We start from the raw sequence: 17,080 nt of genomic DNA on the forward strand, positions 1-17,080 counted from the left end.
AGGGTTATTCCGGAAAACTTATCTAGGGTAAAAGCTAGATTGAATTTTCAAAAGATCAAATATTTTCATAAAGATCCAATTTCCTAAAGGATCTAAATTTTTATAGTCATGTGGGACTGTAAACCACAATGTTACTATCATTGTTTATACCGCTGTACCAAAATCACTGATGTATAAAGTGTGAGAATAAAAAAGTGATTCGAGTGAAGTGAGATTTAATTTCAAGTTATGTATTGCTTGAGGACAAGCAACGTTCAAGTGTGAGGATATTTGATAGTGCTCCAAATGAACATATATTTAGTAGCAATATCCTTCCAATATGTAAAGATTTCAGTTGCAATTGTTCTATTTACAAGTGATATTCGTTTATATTAAATAAGTGCAAAGACAAAAGGCGAAAACGAAGAATTGAAGACGCAAACGTCCAAAAAGCTCAAATGTACAAGATACAATCCAAGTGGTTCAATTTAATGATGAGAAACGTCTAAAATTACAAGAGTACAAGTTACGAAACGAAAAGCACGAAGATTAAAGAATTGGAGAGAAAAAGTGCCACTAAAGCCATAGTGCACTCAAAAGTGCCACTAAAAAGTGAGTAAAAGACTCGCACGGATTTTGGAAGTTAAGGAAAATAATTTTTGTGCAAAATTACAAATCGCGAAACGCAAAGTACAAGATATTAAATTATACGAAAGGACGTTCGAAAATCCAGAACCGGGACCTGAGCCAACTATCAACGCCCGATGCAATGGACCAAAAATTATGAGTCAACTATGCACAAGAATAAAATATAATATATAAATAATTATATAAATTATTTATATATTATAAATATATATATAATCATGTCGACAAGCTATGAGACAAAGGATCCTGAGCTGGAAAACTGGGCCATGCAATCGCATGGCCAGCATGACCAAAATCCATGCGATCGCATGGAGGCCTGTAGCTGGCCACATATCTATAAAAGCAGGCCCTGGTCGACGAGTTTAACACAATAATAATAATAATACTCCTCTAATAATAATAAATATATATATTTATATATAGTATAGGGTAGTTTTATATTAGATTAGTTTGGGTTATGTAAAAGTTATTTTACGGGTTTTTGAAGTCGAAGTTATGTCCGTGTAACACTACGCGATAAATAATCAATGTAAGCTATGTTCTCCTTTTTAAATTAATGTCTCACACTTAAGTTATTATTATGCTTATTTAAGACGAAGTAATCATGATGTTGGGCTAAAAATATTAAAATTGGGTAATTGGGCTTTGTACCATAATTGGGGTTTGGACAAAAGAACGACACTTGTGGAAATTAGACTATGGGCTATTAATGGGCTTTATATTTGTTTAACTAAATGATAGTTTGTTAATTTTAATATAAAGATTTACAATTGTACGTCCCTATAAATAACCATATACACTCGATCGGACACGATGGGCGGGGTATTTATATGTACGAATAATCGTTCATTTAACCGGACACGGGAATGGATTAATAGTCTATGGAATTATTAAAACAGGGGTGAAATTATGTACAAGGACACTTGGCATAATTGTTAACAAAGTATTAAAACCTTGGGTTACACGTAGTCGATATCCTGGTGTAATTATTAAACAAAGTAATAAAACCTTGTTACAGTTTAATTCCCCAATTAGTTAGAATATTTAACTTCGGGTATAAGGATAATTTGACGAGGACACTCGCACTTTATATTTATGACTGATGGACTGTTATGGACAAAAACCAGACGGACATATTAAATAATCCAGGACAAAGGACAATTAACCCATGAGAATAAACTAAAATCAACACGTCAAACATCATGATTACGGAAGTTTAAATAAGCATAATTCTTTTATTTTCATATTTAATTGCACTTTTAATTATTGCACTTTTATTTATTGTCTTCGTATTTAATTGCACTTCTAATTATTGTACTTTTTAATTATTGCAATTTTATTTTATCGCACTTTTATTTATCGCAATTTTATTATCGTTATTTACTTTACGCTTTAAATTAAGTTGTATTTATTTTTAATATTTTACATTAGGTTTTAACTGCGACTAAAGTTTTAAAATTGACAAACCGGTCATTAAACGGTAAAAACCCCCCTTTATAATAATAATATTACTTATATATATATTTGTATTTTTATAAATTAAAACTAATATAGCTTTAAGCTTTGTTTAAAAGATTTCCCTGTGGAACGAACCGGACTTACTAAAAACTACACTACTGTACGATTAGGTACACTGCCTATAAGTGTTGTAGCAAGGTTTAGGTATATCCATTCTATAAATAAATAAATATCTTGTGTAAAATTGTATCGTATTTAATAGTTTTTCCTAGTAAAATATACACTATTTCATATACACCTCGCATAACATCAGGTTTGTAGAAGAAAAAGGTCCTTCTGTAAGATATGGTGATAATTCAGTTGCAAAGACTATTGGTTATGGTACTGTTAAAGCTGGAAGTGTTTCATTTAAGAAAGTTGCTTTAGTTGAAGGGTTGAAGCATAATCTGCTAAGTGTGAGTCAGATTGCTGATGAAGATTGTGAGATTAGAATAAGAAAGAAAGCTGGTATTATTTATGATCCAAAAGGAAGGCCAACACTTGTAGCTTGGAGAGTTCAAAATGTGTACATGCTGGATTTAGATTCTGTTGATACTGGAATTGAAACTTGTTTGTATTCTCAGACTGTTCCTGAACTTAATTGGCTTTGGCATAAAAGGTTATCTCATATCAATTTCAAAAATATTAATGAGCTTTCCAAAAAGAAGCTTGTTAGAGGGTTGCCTCAACAACCTTTCAAGAAAGATAAACCTTGTTCTGCTTGCATTATAGGTAAACAAACCAAAACAAAGTTTCCCTCAAAAACCCTAGATACTATTAGTGATCCACTTCATATGCTTCACATGGATCTATTTGGTTCAATGAACACTAGTAGTTTGGGTGGGAAAAGATATACTTTGGTAATTGTTGATGAGTATTCTAGGTTTACCTGGGTTATTTTCTTAGCTGCAAAAAGTGATGCTCCTGAAGAAATCATTAATTTGATCAAGAGAGAACAGGTTCAAAAAGGTGTTCTTGTTAAGCAATTGAGAAGTGATCATGGCACTGAGTTCAAAAATGTTACTTTAATTAACTTTTGTGAAGAGTCTGGAATTGGTCAAAATTTCTCTGCTGTTAGAACTCCACAACAAAATGGAGTTGCTGAAAGAAGAAATAGAACACTTATTGAAGCAGCCAGAACTATGCTATGCCAATCATTTGTTGCACTCAGATTCTGGGCAGAAGCTGTTAATACAGCTTGTTATACTCAAAACAGGTCCTTGATTGTGAAGAAACATGGCAAAACTCCCTATGAGCTATATTATAAAAAGATACCTACTATTCATTACTTCCATGTATTTGGATGTAAGTGCTATATTTTGAATCAAAGAGATCAGCTTGAAAAGATGAGGCCAAAATCTGATGAAGGTGTGTTTATGGGATATTCTTCTGTATCTAAAGCTTATAGAGTATATAATCAGAGGAGAATGAAGATTGAAGAATCCATTAATGTTTCTTTTGATGAAAGTTCCATAGAAATGGATCAGTCATCCAGCTCTGAGCAATCTGCACTTGGTGAATTGTCAAATTTAATTTCTGGAAACAGTGTTCAGACTCTGGATTCAGAGTCTGAGTCAGATGAACCTGATTTTTCTGGGTTGAAAAATGATTCTGCAGATAATTCTCATACAGAAGAAGTTCCACAAGAAGATGAGTCTGTTGTTATTCAAGAGGGTGATCAGTCATCAAATACCACCTTGGATCCTGCTATTCCTACTAGAAAATCATCTAGAAATATAGTTCCTCCAAAGCATCTTGAGGATTATGTTGTGGATCCTACTGGTTTGCCTAAACCTAGCTCTTCTTCTCAGACACCTGTGTCTGACTTTGCTATTGCAAACTACTGCTTCTTTTCTTGTTTTCTTTCACTAATTGAGCCCAAAGATGTATATGAAGCATTGGCTGACAATGATTGGGTTGAGGCTATGACTGAAGAGTTGACAGAATTTGAAAGGAATGATGTATGGGAGTTGGTTCCAAAACCTGATGGTAAAACTGCAATTGGCACTAAATGGGTTTACAGAAACAAGGTTGATAAAGATGGTATTGTGATTAGAAATAAAGTAAGGTTAGTGGCTCAAGGGTATAGACAAGAAGAAGGAATAGATTATGATGAGACTTTTGCTCCTGTTGCTAGAATTGAAGCTATTAGACTATTTCTGGCATATGCTGCTTACAAAGATTTCAAGGTGTTTCAAATGGATGTGAAGAGTGCTTTCCTGAATGGTAAATTGCAAGAAGAAGTGTATGTGAAACAACCTCCTGGTTTTGTAAGTAAGAAATTTCCTAAGCATGTTTACAGATTGAAGAAAGCATTGTATGGTCTGAAGCAAGCTCCCAGAGCCTGGTATGATACCTTGTCAACATTTCTTCTAGAAAAGAATTTTTCCAGAGGAGCCATTGATAAGACTTTATTTATCAAAAAGGACAAAGGTGATGTGTTACTTGTTCAAATTTATGTACTTTAAACTATTTTCTTAGGTTGCAAATTAAACAGAGTTCTGAAGGCATTTTTATTAACCAAAGTAACTACATTTCTGACATGTTAACTAAATTTGGTTTTAAAAATTATTCTACTTTAAGAACTCCAATGGGTGTTTCTGAAAAACTTGATAAAGATAAGTCTGAAAAACCCACCTGTCAATCAACCTATAGAGGTATGATTGGATCTTTGTTATACTTAACTGCTAGTAGACCTGATATAATGTTTGCTACATGCCTTTGTGCACGTTACCAGTCAGATCCTAGGGAGTCTCATTTTAAAGCTGTGAAAAGAATTTTTAGGTACTTAAAAGGTACCCCTAACCTGGGTCTTTGGTACTCCAAAGACTCAGGGTTTGATCTAATTGGTTACACAGATGCAGACTATGCAGGTTGCAAATTAGACAGGAAGAGCACTTCTGGTGGATGTCAATTACTAGGTGGAAAATTGGTCAGCTGGACTAGCAAAAAGCAGAATTCTATGGCCACGTCCACAGCAGAAGCTGAATATGTTGCTGCAGGAAGCTGTTGTGCTCAATTACTGTGGATGCAACATCAACTTTTGAATTTTGGATTAACATTGACCAAAACTCCAATAATGTGTGATAATGAGAGTGCTATTGCTATTACTGAGAATCCATTGTTTCACTCCAGAACCAAGCATATAGAGATCAAACATCATTTTATAAGGGATTGTGTTGAAAAGGGCAAAGTGTTTTTAAAGCATATTGGCACTAAGGATCAATTGGCAGATATTTTCACTAAGGCACTTCCTGAAGAAAGGCATTTTTATCTTCTTGGACAACTTGGAATGTTAAATCCATCTATTGAAATGTTGTCCAGTGATGATATTTCTTGAGTCTGAATTATTTTCTTAGAGTCTGGGTGACGTAATATTGTTCAGAGTCTGGGAAAGTTTACTCAAGTGTATTTTTGTGTATAAATTTGTTTCATTCTTTAGTCAAATAAAGTTTTTTTTTAAATTTCGTTTTTAGGTTAAATTTTTTTTTTCTTTATTCTATTTCCTAAAATAAAAGGGTCAAATTTGGTATTAATGAAGGGAGTTAATGGTAACTTTTTGAAAATTTTTGTCAGGAGTATTAATTTGATAATGATTGTGTCAATCTTTTTGATAACTTTCTGTTATGATGCATTGGGATAATCTTGGCCGTGCAGATCAACCTGCAGATTCTGAGCAATCGAAGTCTGAGTTGTTACCCCAGAATTGAATTGAATTGATTGTACAAATTGCCATTCTCGAGTATCTTTTCCGCCCTACACCGACACCGGGTTTAGTTGGCTCGGTAATTTTACTCGACGTGTGGTTGTTTCGAAACAGGGAACAACTTTGAATACACAAGCTTGTAACCCGCGGATGAACCGTACACTAGAGCCTTATTGGGGCTAAAACCAATAACGAGAGCCTTTTTGGTATCATTGGAATTAACGGTATACTCCACCCCATGATGTTACACATACAGAGCAGGCTGAGGACATGAATGAGGAAATCCCACCTCATTCTAACCCATCTTCTCCCGCTGCTACTGAACAAAATCTCTATTTAACCAACCTTATGAACTCACCAGTTCATATTGAGAATACCCCCATACTTAAAACCCTAGATGTTACAGCACTTGTGAATTCACCTCAAAAATTCACTAGGCAAGGTGCTTCTAGTACTACTTCATCACCTCTGCTAGAGGTTGGTGAAGGCAGTGCTTTGACCCAACCTAAACCTGATAGGATATTAAACTTGGATACCCTCATTATAGTCACTGAAGAAACCCACTCAGTTGACTTATTTGAAGAAGTCCCAATCCTGGACTCAAATAACCAAATCCAAAAACCAGCTGCAATGACCAAGCCAACTGTTACCCCAGACTTAAGTCTGTCACTACCCATCCAAAATGTTCCATCCTTACACATTCTTGCACAGGCTGCCAATGTTACACTCATGTCACAGGGTGTGATACAGGCCTCAAATCCTTCTATGTCCAAAGATCGCCCTACTTTTCAACAGGAAGGCTGTGAGGACATACCAACCCTACCCTTATCTTCTGGCACTACTTCTCAGACTGAGGCACCAGTCACCATGGTTGGCCTACATCAGGCTTTGACCAAGTTGACTAAGGAGTTTTGATGACAAGCTCTCTGGTGTGCAGTCTAAGATTAATAATCTTAACTTTAATAATAATTTTGTTTCAAAAGATGAGCTGTTGGAGGTAAGGAGGTTGGTTGGGGATATGCAGGGGTTGACTAGTACAGGTGGTTCAGGGTCTGTAACAGAAATTAATCACAGGTTGGCTGAGCTGGAGAAAAGGATAATTGGTGTTGATGAACTGAGACAATGTTTTACTGGGCTTGCTTCTGATATTTGTTCCCTCAAGAATCAACAGACTAAAATTTGGAAGGTCATATCTTCTCTGCCTTTAGATGATGTCAAAAAGGGGGAGAAAAGAAAGAGGTCAGATGATGCAGGTACAGGTACTGCAGATGCAGGTTATGCAAGTGTTGAAGGGGAGCAATCAAAGAGAGCTCAAATTGAGGGGGAGCATCAGGTTGAGGGGGAGAATATAACTGATAGGGGTGTTGGTGATACTCAAATGGTTGCTGTTGGTGGTGTTGGTGATATTCAGGGGAGTTCTAGTGCTGTTGTGGTTGCTGCTACTCAAAGAGCAGATGGTGATTTAAGGGCTCAGATGAACAAGAGATTTAGATTCAGAAGATATGAAGTTGATGTTGTCAAGGTTGAGGTTGATAAATCTGAATTTGAAGGTGTAACTTTGTTGTTAACTATGACACATTTTTCTGATAGGAGGTTAAGAGTTAAGTTGAACCGAATTGTTCGTTTAGGGTTCTGTGAATGGAAAGGGTTAGCTGTGTGTATCCAGGAGTGTGCAGATGATCAAGCTATAGTGCAAGAAGTATTGAAGAGGGTATCTAGTTTGGTACACTTAGTATTTGAAGAAGGGTTTATAAGTTTCAAAGATTATGAAGTATTTTGTGGTATGTTTGAGTTAGAGATGAAGGAGAGGAGAGTTAAAGGTCATGTAGAAAGGTATTCTGTTCCAGAGCATCTAGAGTTTGTTGATGATAGTTATGTCGAGTATTTAGATGCTTTAATGTTCAAAACAACTGGTAATCAAAGAATGATGATAAGAGTTGATCAATTTGAAGGAGCAGGTATTGAATTGTTGCTTGGCTTGTTGACTAGATGTGTGACAGAGCAGACTCATCCCTTCAGAGTTAAATTGGTGAAGCACTTGTACAGTAAGCTTTCTATGTTGAAGAGTTTCAAGTCTATGAAGAGCAAGTGCAAATTAATTGAAAGGGAGTATGCAAAGATGTTTGTTTAGGAGTACAGGTTGTTTTGACATCATCAGATAGGGGGAGATTGTTGGAAAAATGAAAATAATAATCTGATGAGTCAAAAGCATTTTGCAGATTTTAGAGTCTGGAGATTTAGAGTCTGAAGTTACAGACTCTGGAATTGCTGGAGTAAACGTTTGAAGATTTCTTGAAGCAAAAGCTATATATCTGGAGATATGCTTGTTATTTAAGAAGATTTGTTTTGAAGATTTGATTTTATCTCCAGAATTTACTTCCTAGTTATTAGCAAATTTGGTTTGTTTTTAGTTTATCTTTTCCTTATTTGTAGCAAAGTAGTTTTGGAAACCAAATCTCCAGATTTGGTTTTTGATCTGTATAAATAGGGACGTGTGCTTTTCATTCAATGCATCTTTTGGCACGATCAATATTATCAAACATATATTTCATATCGTGTTCTCTCAATTCTTGTACTTATAATTCTTATTTATTGTTCAATTGAGAGTCTGGTGTTCATAGATCAAATACTGTGAACTAATATATTGTACTACATCCGTTTGCATCTATTGTCAGGTTATTTACTAATGGGAACTGAAATATGAAATTTACGATAAACATATTACCATAGGTTACTTGAACTCCGCGGCGATGATACGCCACTTGACAGATTGGCACTGACGCTGGCTCCATCATATTTGACTACTAATTCATGGCATAAATGATGCCAACATATTGGTCTAGACGACCTCTCTCTCAATGGTACATATAATTATTCGTTGTTGCTTTTATTACTACCAATTTTGTTGGCTAATTCTATATACTTCTTTGTTCGAAAAATAAGGTTGGTCATTATGTTGTCCACGTGACCATAAATTCAATCATCCGGGATGAGAATTGGTCCTACACAACATGTCGTAAATGTATCATTGAAGCCAACTGCAACAGATGATGTCGATGAGCTAACCCTAAATATGAATGGAATTTTAGGACGTGCGTACTTCTGTCCATCTTGTAGCCCTGGCTCAAAACTCCAGTATTTTGTCATAAGTTTGTAATATTGTTCCGCTTACTGTTATCAGGTTCAAGGCCCGAATACGAGTGGTCAGCGAATTTTCGTCAGCCTCTTTGTCTGGTTTTGAAGCTGATTTGCAGAAGTTTATTAAAAGAACCGCATATGACCTGCAAAAGTCTATGGTAGAGGAGGAAGCCATCTCGGGTGAACTGCATCAGATTTTGAGCTAATGCGTTTGTTTAAGATTTAAATTATTGAATTTAATAAGCGGAATTGTTATCTCATTACATTTTAAAGGAAGCTAAAGATGATTAGTATCATTTAGCTCTATTTAAGGATGAGCACGGTTATACGAGGTATATCTGTTTTAATATGTATAGATATATAAATTGACATGTTTTCATTAATGCTTTGCATTCCGGTTAATGTAATATACGAGTAACATATGTTTCACACTTTTTAACAGGTTGTTGATGAGTCAGCGGGCAAGTATGACAATCTGGATGGTGCCCATGTCCACTCGTCATATTAGGTAAAAAATGCCAAATATGGTTGTTTAGAGCAAAGGTCCGATACATTATATTCGTTGTAGCTGTCCACTAATTCGTATTTGCAGATCGTCTCCTTTATTACAGGAGACAATAGTTAGATTGTGGATCTCTAGGGCAAGACTGGTGAGAGGCCGCCCAAAAAGTGTTTGAATGCTAAACTACTTCCATATTTGTAGGTTCTTCAACCACCAAGATTATGATAACATTGCTCTCCGGTAAGTGTGTTAAGGATTAATAAGTTTTGTGTATCATCTCCCAAACATGAGTTATAATTAACATTCTTAGCTTTGAATCATTTAGATTTCCAGTTATGTGATTTTCCTTATTCGTTGTTTACATATTTATCACATTCAATTATAAATGTTTTTTGATTACATTTAATCGTTATGAGTTTTTGGTAGATGTAGTTTAAATGTTTAGAACTCAAATAGGTACCTGCTTATTAATCTCATTGACATCTCATTGACATGAAGTTGTTTTGATTAAACTATATTCATTTTTTAAGTCTCATGGAGCAAGTACGGGAAACTTAGTAACAGTGCTTATAAACAATTGATTGTTTCATTGTAAATTCATTTCGTTTACGATACTAATTTTTCAATACATTTGGTTTCAGTACAAATACTATCAATGATGAAGGAATTCATCAATGTAATTGTATCATATACCTGATCAGTGCCAATATGAACGTTTCTGAATACTATTTTATAGAGTTGGCGTGCAACGCACAAACTCTTAAATTGGAATTAATTGGAATTACAGATTAGTATATAACACCTTTGATCCAGTTAAATAGTTCACCCACAACAATACCCCACAACAATACTTGTGATGTTGTCTCTATCATATCGTTAATTGATATATCATTTTAAAATTCAAGATTGTTTGCGGAAGAGTACCCGTGCAACGCACGGGCTCTTAAATCTAGTTTAAATCTAAAACTCCAAACTTCAGTTCAATTAAATACTAGAAGGAATATATTTTAAATCCTACCTCACTCTTTTTGACCGGATGAAATAGATAACTTTTAGTCAAAATCAAAATTTTACTCCCTACTTCCTGTCTGTCTGTAGTTCTTTACTGATGTATCCTTGACCTAATTTACATAATATCTTTATATATGCCGTCATATCTCACGTAAAAACCACATTCACGTACACGACTATATTCACGTGATCACGTTGTTTCAGTCGATCACTCTATTTCATCACCTGCTACTCGATCTTTAACCGGTAATAAGGTATCTCTATATTAATTTAGGAAACAATACAAACTGATTCAATTAATTAGCAGTTTTATATTCCACATGACTGCGTAATTAATTTGTTAATAAAAAGGAGCCTTCCCTTCATCATCAATGTCGCAAACTCCATTCCTTTTAGGTGTTGGTTTCCGATAAGTGGTGGTACTCACCACCAACAACTGCTGCTAGTTCCCACCATTACCAATAACTGCCGCCGTTCGCTATCCCACCATCACCTGCCACCTACTAACCATTACCAATTCAGATATGAAATCAATTCAACAATGGTGTTCAAATCTAAAATTGGTTCAATGAATGAAATAAATGAAGTGGTTCTTTATGTTCTGCAATTGTTAAAGAAATATACGAACCACTCGTAGATCTGTAACCGTTGTAATATAAATGGAGATGGCGACGGTAGGTGATTTCTCAACTCGATTCCGGTCGAAAATGGTGGTCTCGATTCCAGCCGACATTGATCTCAGTTCTATATGAAAACGGCGATGAAGTAGTGGTGGTAATCGGTCAGCGGTGGAAATGAATGACGGTGAAAGCTTGTTGCCATTACTGGGTTTGTTAAATGGGGTTTTTAGCGTTTATGTTTAGTGAGCTTTATTCTCTCGAATTTGTACAATTGTTGGTTCAAATTGATTTTTGTATAATTATTTTTGGATTTGAGGTTTTAATATAGGTTTGGTTTAATTCAGACTTGAACTTGAATTTGGATTTTGATTTGGTTTATTTTAATTTAGGTGTGTAGAGTTTGAAGGTGGAGATGATGAAGGAGAAACTAGATGCAGTGTGAAATTTTTTGTACCACAGGGACCGACCTACGTAACTCTTTCTTACAAAAACTAACGAAAAATTTAACAGCAGTTTAGGGAGGGATGAAAATGGGAAAGATTTAAAGCATTAAGGATGACTATTGCAGCATCTGAATCACAGGGATGAAATAGGATGAAAGGGAAAAACTCAAGGACTATTTTGGCAGTTTTGTCTATAATTTATGACTTAAGTGGTGAACATTATTTTCAGGTGGGTTGAAGATTATGTGAGGATTGATAGTCCAAACACAATGTCCTTCAATACAAGCCCAAGAGTCCATTCTTATTCTAAAACCAATTGGTGATATAATGACTTCCCTTAGACTTATATACATACAGTTTTGTTCCATGACCGATGTGGGACTTTGGTTTGCACCCTTACAAACCTCCCCTCAAACCCAAGTCCATCTGGGCCTTCTCTCCAACGATAGTCCGGATCCAACCTTTACCGCCGCCAACTCGGAACTCTCAACCTGGTGGGAGGACAGGGAGATTTCGATACAAGGCTTCCGCGATCAACTCATCGTTCCAGGGTCCCCTCGAACGATAGCCGGGTCCACTCATTGCTGCCTACAACCGAGGGTGCGCCACGTCGCTGCGTGAGATCGGGGTGCGCTCATTGTGCCGTTCACCACATCGGGGCTATAGCCTAGCTCTGATACCAGTTGTAAGGATCGATAGCCTAAACACAATGTCCTGCAATACAAGCCCAAGAGTTCATCCTTATTCTAAAACCAATTGGTGATAGAATGACTCCCCCTTGGACTTATATACATACATTTGTTTTATCCCATGACTGATGTGGGACTTTGATTTGCGCCCTTACAGATTAATGGTTCGGGCCATCCTGTTATTGTTGAAATGTTGAAGTTGTGGCCAATTTATCTACTCTTGTGATTGACTCAGTTGATCGTCCATGTGGAGAGGTCGTGTCCTTGGACCGTTGAAGTAAGGGCGATCTTAGAAAAAAATTGCCCGTATTAAGGTAAAAATATGAATCCGTGTGCGGGGCTGTGTGGATTAATATCAAGAATAATGAATTGCCATTTGTAGAATCAATGGACTGTGGCAAAATTTAGCGCTGATAAATAGAAGAAAGGAAAGCTTCTAACTTTGAGGATGCTTTAGGCTTGCGGGATTTTGAAGATGACATCAAACATGGCGTTATGTGGGTGGTTTTGAGGCAAAGGATTCTTTCCGTGGGGTTGGAAATCACAGGGTTTTTTGAGTCGGTTCTTAAAGGGTTCGAGGGCTCTTGTGTTGAGGGTAAGCTTATTAATTCCAAGCCAATCCCCAAATCAAACAAGGGTAAAGGGATGATGCCGAACTTAGGAAATTCAACGTGGATGGCTTGTGAGCTATTTATTGGCGGTTTTGTGTTTGTAAGTTTGTTTCTTGGTTGTTGCGGTAGATGACTCTTAATCTTCTTATTGCGAGGTTGTATGTTAGCTCTCTTTTTGGTCGCGATTTTTACTAGCTTTGTTGGTAGTTTTTGCTTGGTTGTAGGCTTGTAGCGTGGCTCCTTCTTTAGTTATTTTGTTTTGCTAGTTTGTTTCGGTTTGTGGTTGTGTTGTTTGTTTGTTTCTGTTAACTAGCGTTGTCGGGTATAAAGTTCACAGTTTTATGGAAGAAAAAAGTTGTTTTTCTAAATCAATTTACAACTCTAAATTTTCATCTTCATCTAGTTATCAAACACCAATATCAAAAATATAAAATTTCACTCTAACAGAAAAATCAAACTCCAATCTAAAATTTTAATTATAAACTTACTAACCCTAGCTAATTTCCCAAACTACCCCCCATTGTACTTTTTAATTTTAATTCGTTTTTGTTTTAGTAACAAAAAAAAATAAAAAATTTCTAACTGTGCCCTATTTTTAGGCACGTTCAATGTAATAAAAACCAATTTAAGAATGGGCTAATAGCCTAGTGGTGAATGACTCATTCTCCCTTAGGGGAGGTGAGAGTTCGATTCCCACTAAGTGAGGATTTTCCAAATAATTGGATCAAAAACCATTCTTACCGGGCCCAAATGATCCCTTGGTCCCACGCATGCGAAGATTGCAACAATAACAATGCAGGTTCGAATCTCGGGCCTGGCATGCTGTGGGGTAATTGGTGATGGTGTTTCGCCAGGCTCCAGTGGGCTACCGGAACCGCTGGATGGGTTGACAAAAAGTCAACACATGACTAACATCTCCCTGCCGATACACATGTTTTTTCAACAATAAAAACCCATTTTAATTAATTTTATTATTATTATTATTATTATTATTATTATTATTATTATTATTATTATTATTATTATTATTATTATTATTATTATTATTATTATTATTATTATAATAAACTTAAAAGTTTTAAAACTTACAAAAAATTAGTGGGAAGCCTAGAGACAATCTGGGCCCCCACACCTCTAGCAATAGCAAAACCTATCCTAGTAAAAATATGAGCAGCAGCACCGGCACCAATATCTTGCGCCATCGAACTCTTCTGAACCCGCTTTAGCAAAGAAACAGCCTCCTTCTCTAATTCCCCAAGGGAAGAAAATGAGAAAGGAATGAAACCATAACCAATCTCCAGACAACTAGATTCGTACTTAACCCGCTTCCGACGAGCCGCATTAATCACAGCACGTCCAGGGACAAAGTCAGAAAGCCCAGACTGTGTCAAAGGAGAAGACCCTGTCAAGTCAACACAAACATCGCGACCACAATCCCAGGAATAAAGTAACACATCTGCAGTATTTATTATTATTATTATTATTATTATTATTATTATTATTATTATTATTATTATTATTATTATTATTATTATTATTATTATTATTATTATTATTATTATTATTATTACTACTAGTAGTATTTAATTTCTGCAGTAAATCTTTGAGGTGGAGCATCTCCCAACTTGAAATCTCTCATTCGCAGAATACGGCAACCCTCATCAAGTTTACGGTCTGTTTAAATGTTTGTTGGAGTATTATTCATATGTAAACGATTTTAAGGTGTGATTTTCCGTTTTTCTTATGTTATTTTTTTTTTTAAAATTATGCAAATATTTCGATGATAGTGCCGAGGCTAATGCTTTTTTATTGGTTTAATGTTGTTGCCATTGTAATGCAATTGTAGTTAAAATAGTATTTTATTTGTATCCTCCTCTTTTTGTTAAACTTGATGCTAGTTTGTTAGCTTAATGAAGCTAGGGTTTGGGACATTATTTGTTTTTATTTCTTTACTGAGAGGTGAGATTGGCGGTTAGGGCATATTTCATATGATTGTAAAAATAGTGCTAATAGTATGCAAAATAATCCCTTTTTAGAAATCATTTTGGTCCATTACCTGTATTTTCTTAGCAATTTCAAACTTGGGATATGTTTGACTCGCTTTATCAAGGATGGCTTCTGGTTAAAAAGCCCTCATCAGCTAGCCCCAACTATTTTAACTATACAAAATGTGCTTTTCTATCATCAGTGAGCTAAAAAGTTCAAACGTGTTTGACAATCAGAATTAACTTATGTCTTGCCTTATCTGTATACATTATTTATATATCTATATACAGTAAGCTAAAAAGTTCTTAAAAGCTAACCCAAACACCCACTAAATGATCTTTAAAAATCATATTTCATCCGAATAAGAGGTTATAAGACTTATGTTTCCTTTTTCTATTTTTTGTGTAATACTAACTAGTTTGTACACTAGAATGATGTTTAATTCTATATCTAATGGTTATGGTTGTATATTTTTTTTTAGAACGGCAAAATATATTAAAGAAAACTTAGCAAGGAGCTAAGAAAAGTACAAGGAAATTACAAGGAATAGAGAGGCGAGTGTAACCACGTAGTCCAATTTAAAGTAGACTTGTGGTACCTCGAATAGATCCAATTAAAAGCGGACAATACAATATAATCAAAAACGTAAGATTTTCTGATGTTGTGATCCTTGAAAATGATGCCGTTCCTGAGACTCCAGATATGCCAAAGAGTTGAAATAGCCGCCACTTTAACAATGAACCGTCTATTGCCAATCTGGGGGAGGGAATTGATCCAAGACCAAAGATCTTCTATTGAATCCAAAATTGGGAAAGAGATGTCTAGCCAAATACGAATCCTGCACCAAATCTGATAGCTTGTATCGCACCTTATAAAAAGATGATCCCGAGATTCTTCAGAGACGTCGCAAAGGGCACAACAATCTCTGTCCACTGTGACATCTCTATGCTCCAGATTCGGAATCGTTGGAAGGCGGTCAAGATTAAGGCGCCAAATGAAGATGTTCACTTTAATTGGAGCCGTTTTGCACCACATGGAGAAAGAAGGGGAATTATGCATGATAGAACTCTCGATAGCGCGTCTAGCTTGAGCAACTTCGAATACGTTGTTTGGAGGATTTTCCCATGTCCAGTAGTCTGTGGATGCAGATAGGCTTATCGATGAAAGAGCCTCTCTTAGATCCGCGTGTTGGCTCTCTTCAACACCTCCTCTAGGGGGGCGTCGCCAAAACCATAACCATGAACCGTTTGAAGATCTTGAAGCCACATTACTTGAGCGGTTCATATCCAAGGAGTATAAACGAGGATAACGTGAAGCTAGAGATGAATCGAAAATCCATGGATCATGCCAAAATAGGGCTTTCGAGCCGTCGCCCAATTTGAGACGTAGACGATTTGATGAAATATAGTTTCTTGCGTGAATCAAGTCTATACATCTAACAATGTTCGCCCATGTACTAGTAGCATTTTTGGCACATGGTAGATCTCCACCGTTGCTCTTACCATGTATTGCATAGATAACTTTTGCCCAACATGCGTCTTGGTTGTTTACTAAACGCCATCGCCATTTATAAATTAGAGCTAGGTTCGCCGATTTTAACTTTTGCCCAACATGCGTCTTGGTTATGGTTGTATATAACTAATTGATTTGTTATTCTACCCTCTTATATGTCTATTCTTATATCTCAACTCTGTCTTATGTTTAGAATAATATGGAATTGGCTCCTGGGACACATAAAGCATCCAAAGTTGCGTTAGAAGATGTTATTAACAGCATGCCGGATAACGTGATTACTAGTATTTTGGATTGTTTGCCCATTCAATATGCAGTGAGGATTTCTATCTTGTCAAGAAAGTGGAGGTATAAATGGACTATGCTCACTCACCTCGTATTTGACGAGATGTTCTATAAGTATTTGCTAAGACTAGGAATTGAGAAATGGTATGATGTGAGGAATATAATAAGTAGAATTCTTCTTCATCTTAAAGGTCCCATAACACAATTTGTTTTTTATTGTGACGATTCGGAAATTTCTGAACAAATTTAAACTTTATCTTTATATCATTAGATAAATATTTCAAACCTATATATTACGTACAAATTTACAATTCTAAATAAAAAAAAAAAATATATATATATATATATATATATATATATATATATATATATATTTTAACTTAGTCATAAAACGTCCTGATTTAAAATAATATATTTTGATAAACAACGAGCCACTGATTTATAGAAGCAAAT

The 17,080-nt window shown here is 35.6% G+C and overlaps 1 protein-coding gene across 1 annotated transcript; it reads right to left on the reverse strand.

Annotated features, from left to right (window-relative positions):
* Window positions 1-12,122: 12,122 nt before the first annotated feature.
* Window positions 12,123-16,114, reverse strand: LOC139890091 (uncharacterized). Its single transcript, XM_071872993.1, has 2 exons — window positions 15,429-16,114; window positions 12,123-12,258 (listed from the first exon to the last, which is right to left on the reverse strand). The coding sequence occupies exons 1-2, from the start codon at window positions 16,112-16,114 to the stop codon at window positions 12,123-12,125; spliced, it is 822 nt and encodes a 273-aa protein (XP_071729094.1).
* Window positions 16,115-17,080: the final 966 nt, after the last annotated feature.

The sequence above is a fragment of the Rutidosis leptorrhynchoides genome, chromosome 2 (genome assembly GCF_046630445.1).
Source record: "Rutidosis leptorrhynchoides isolate AG116_Rl617_1_P2 chromosome 2, CSIRO_AGI_Rlap_v1, whole genome shotgun sequence".
Lineage (NCBI taxonomy): Eukaryota > Viridiplantae > Streptophyta > Magnoliopsida > Asterales > Asteraceae > Rutidosis > Rutidosis leptorrhynchoides.

Coding starts and splice junctions, on each gene's coding strand:
- LOC139890091 (XM_071872993.1), bottom strand. CDS start 16,114: ATGAACCGCTCAAGTAATGTGGCTTCAAGATCTTCAAACGGTTCATGG. Junction 12,259..15,428: donor TTTAATTGGATCTATTCGAG/GTACCACAAGTC, acceptor CTTGTATTGCAG/GACATTGTGTTTAGGCTATC.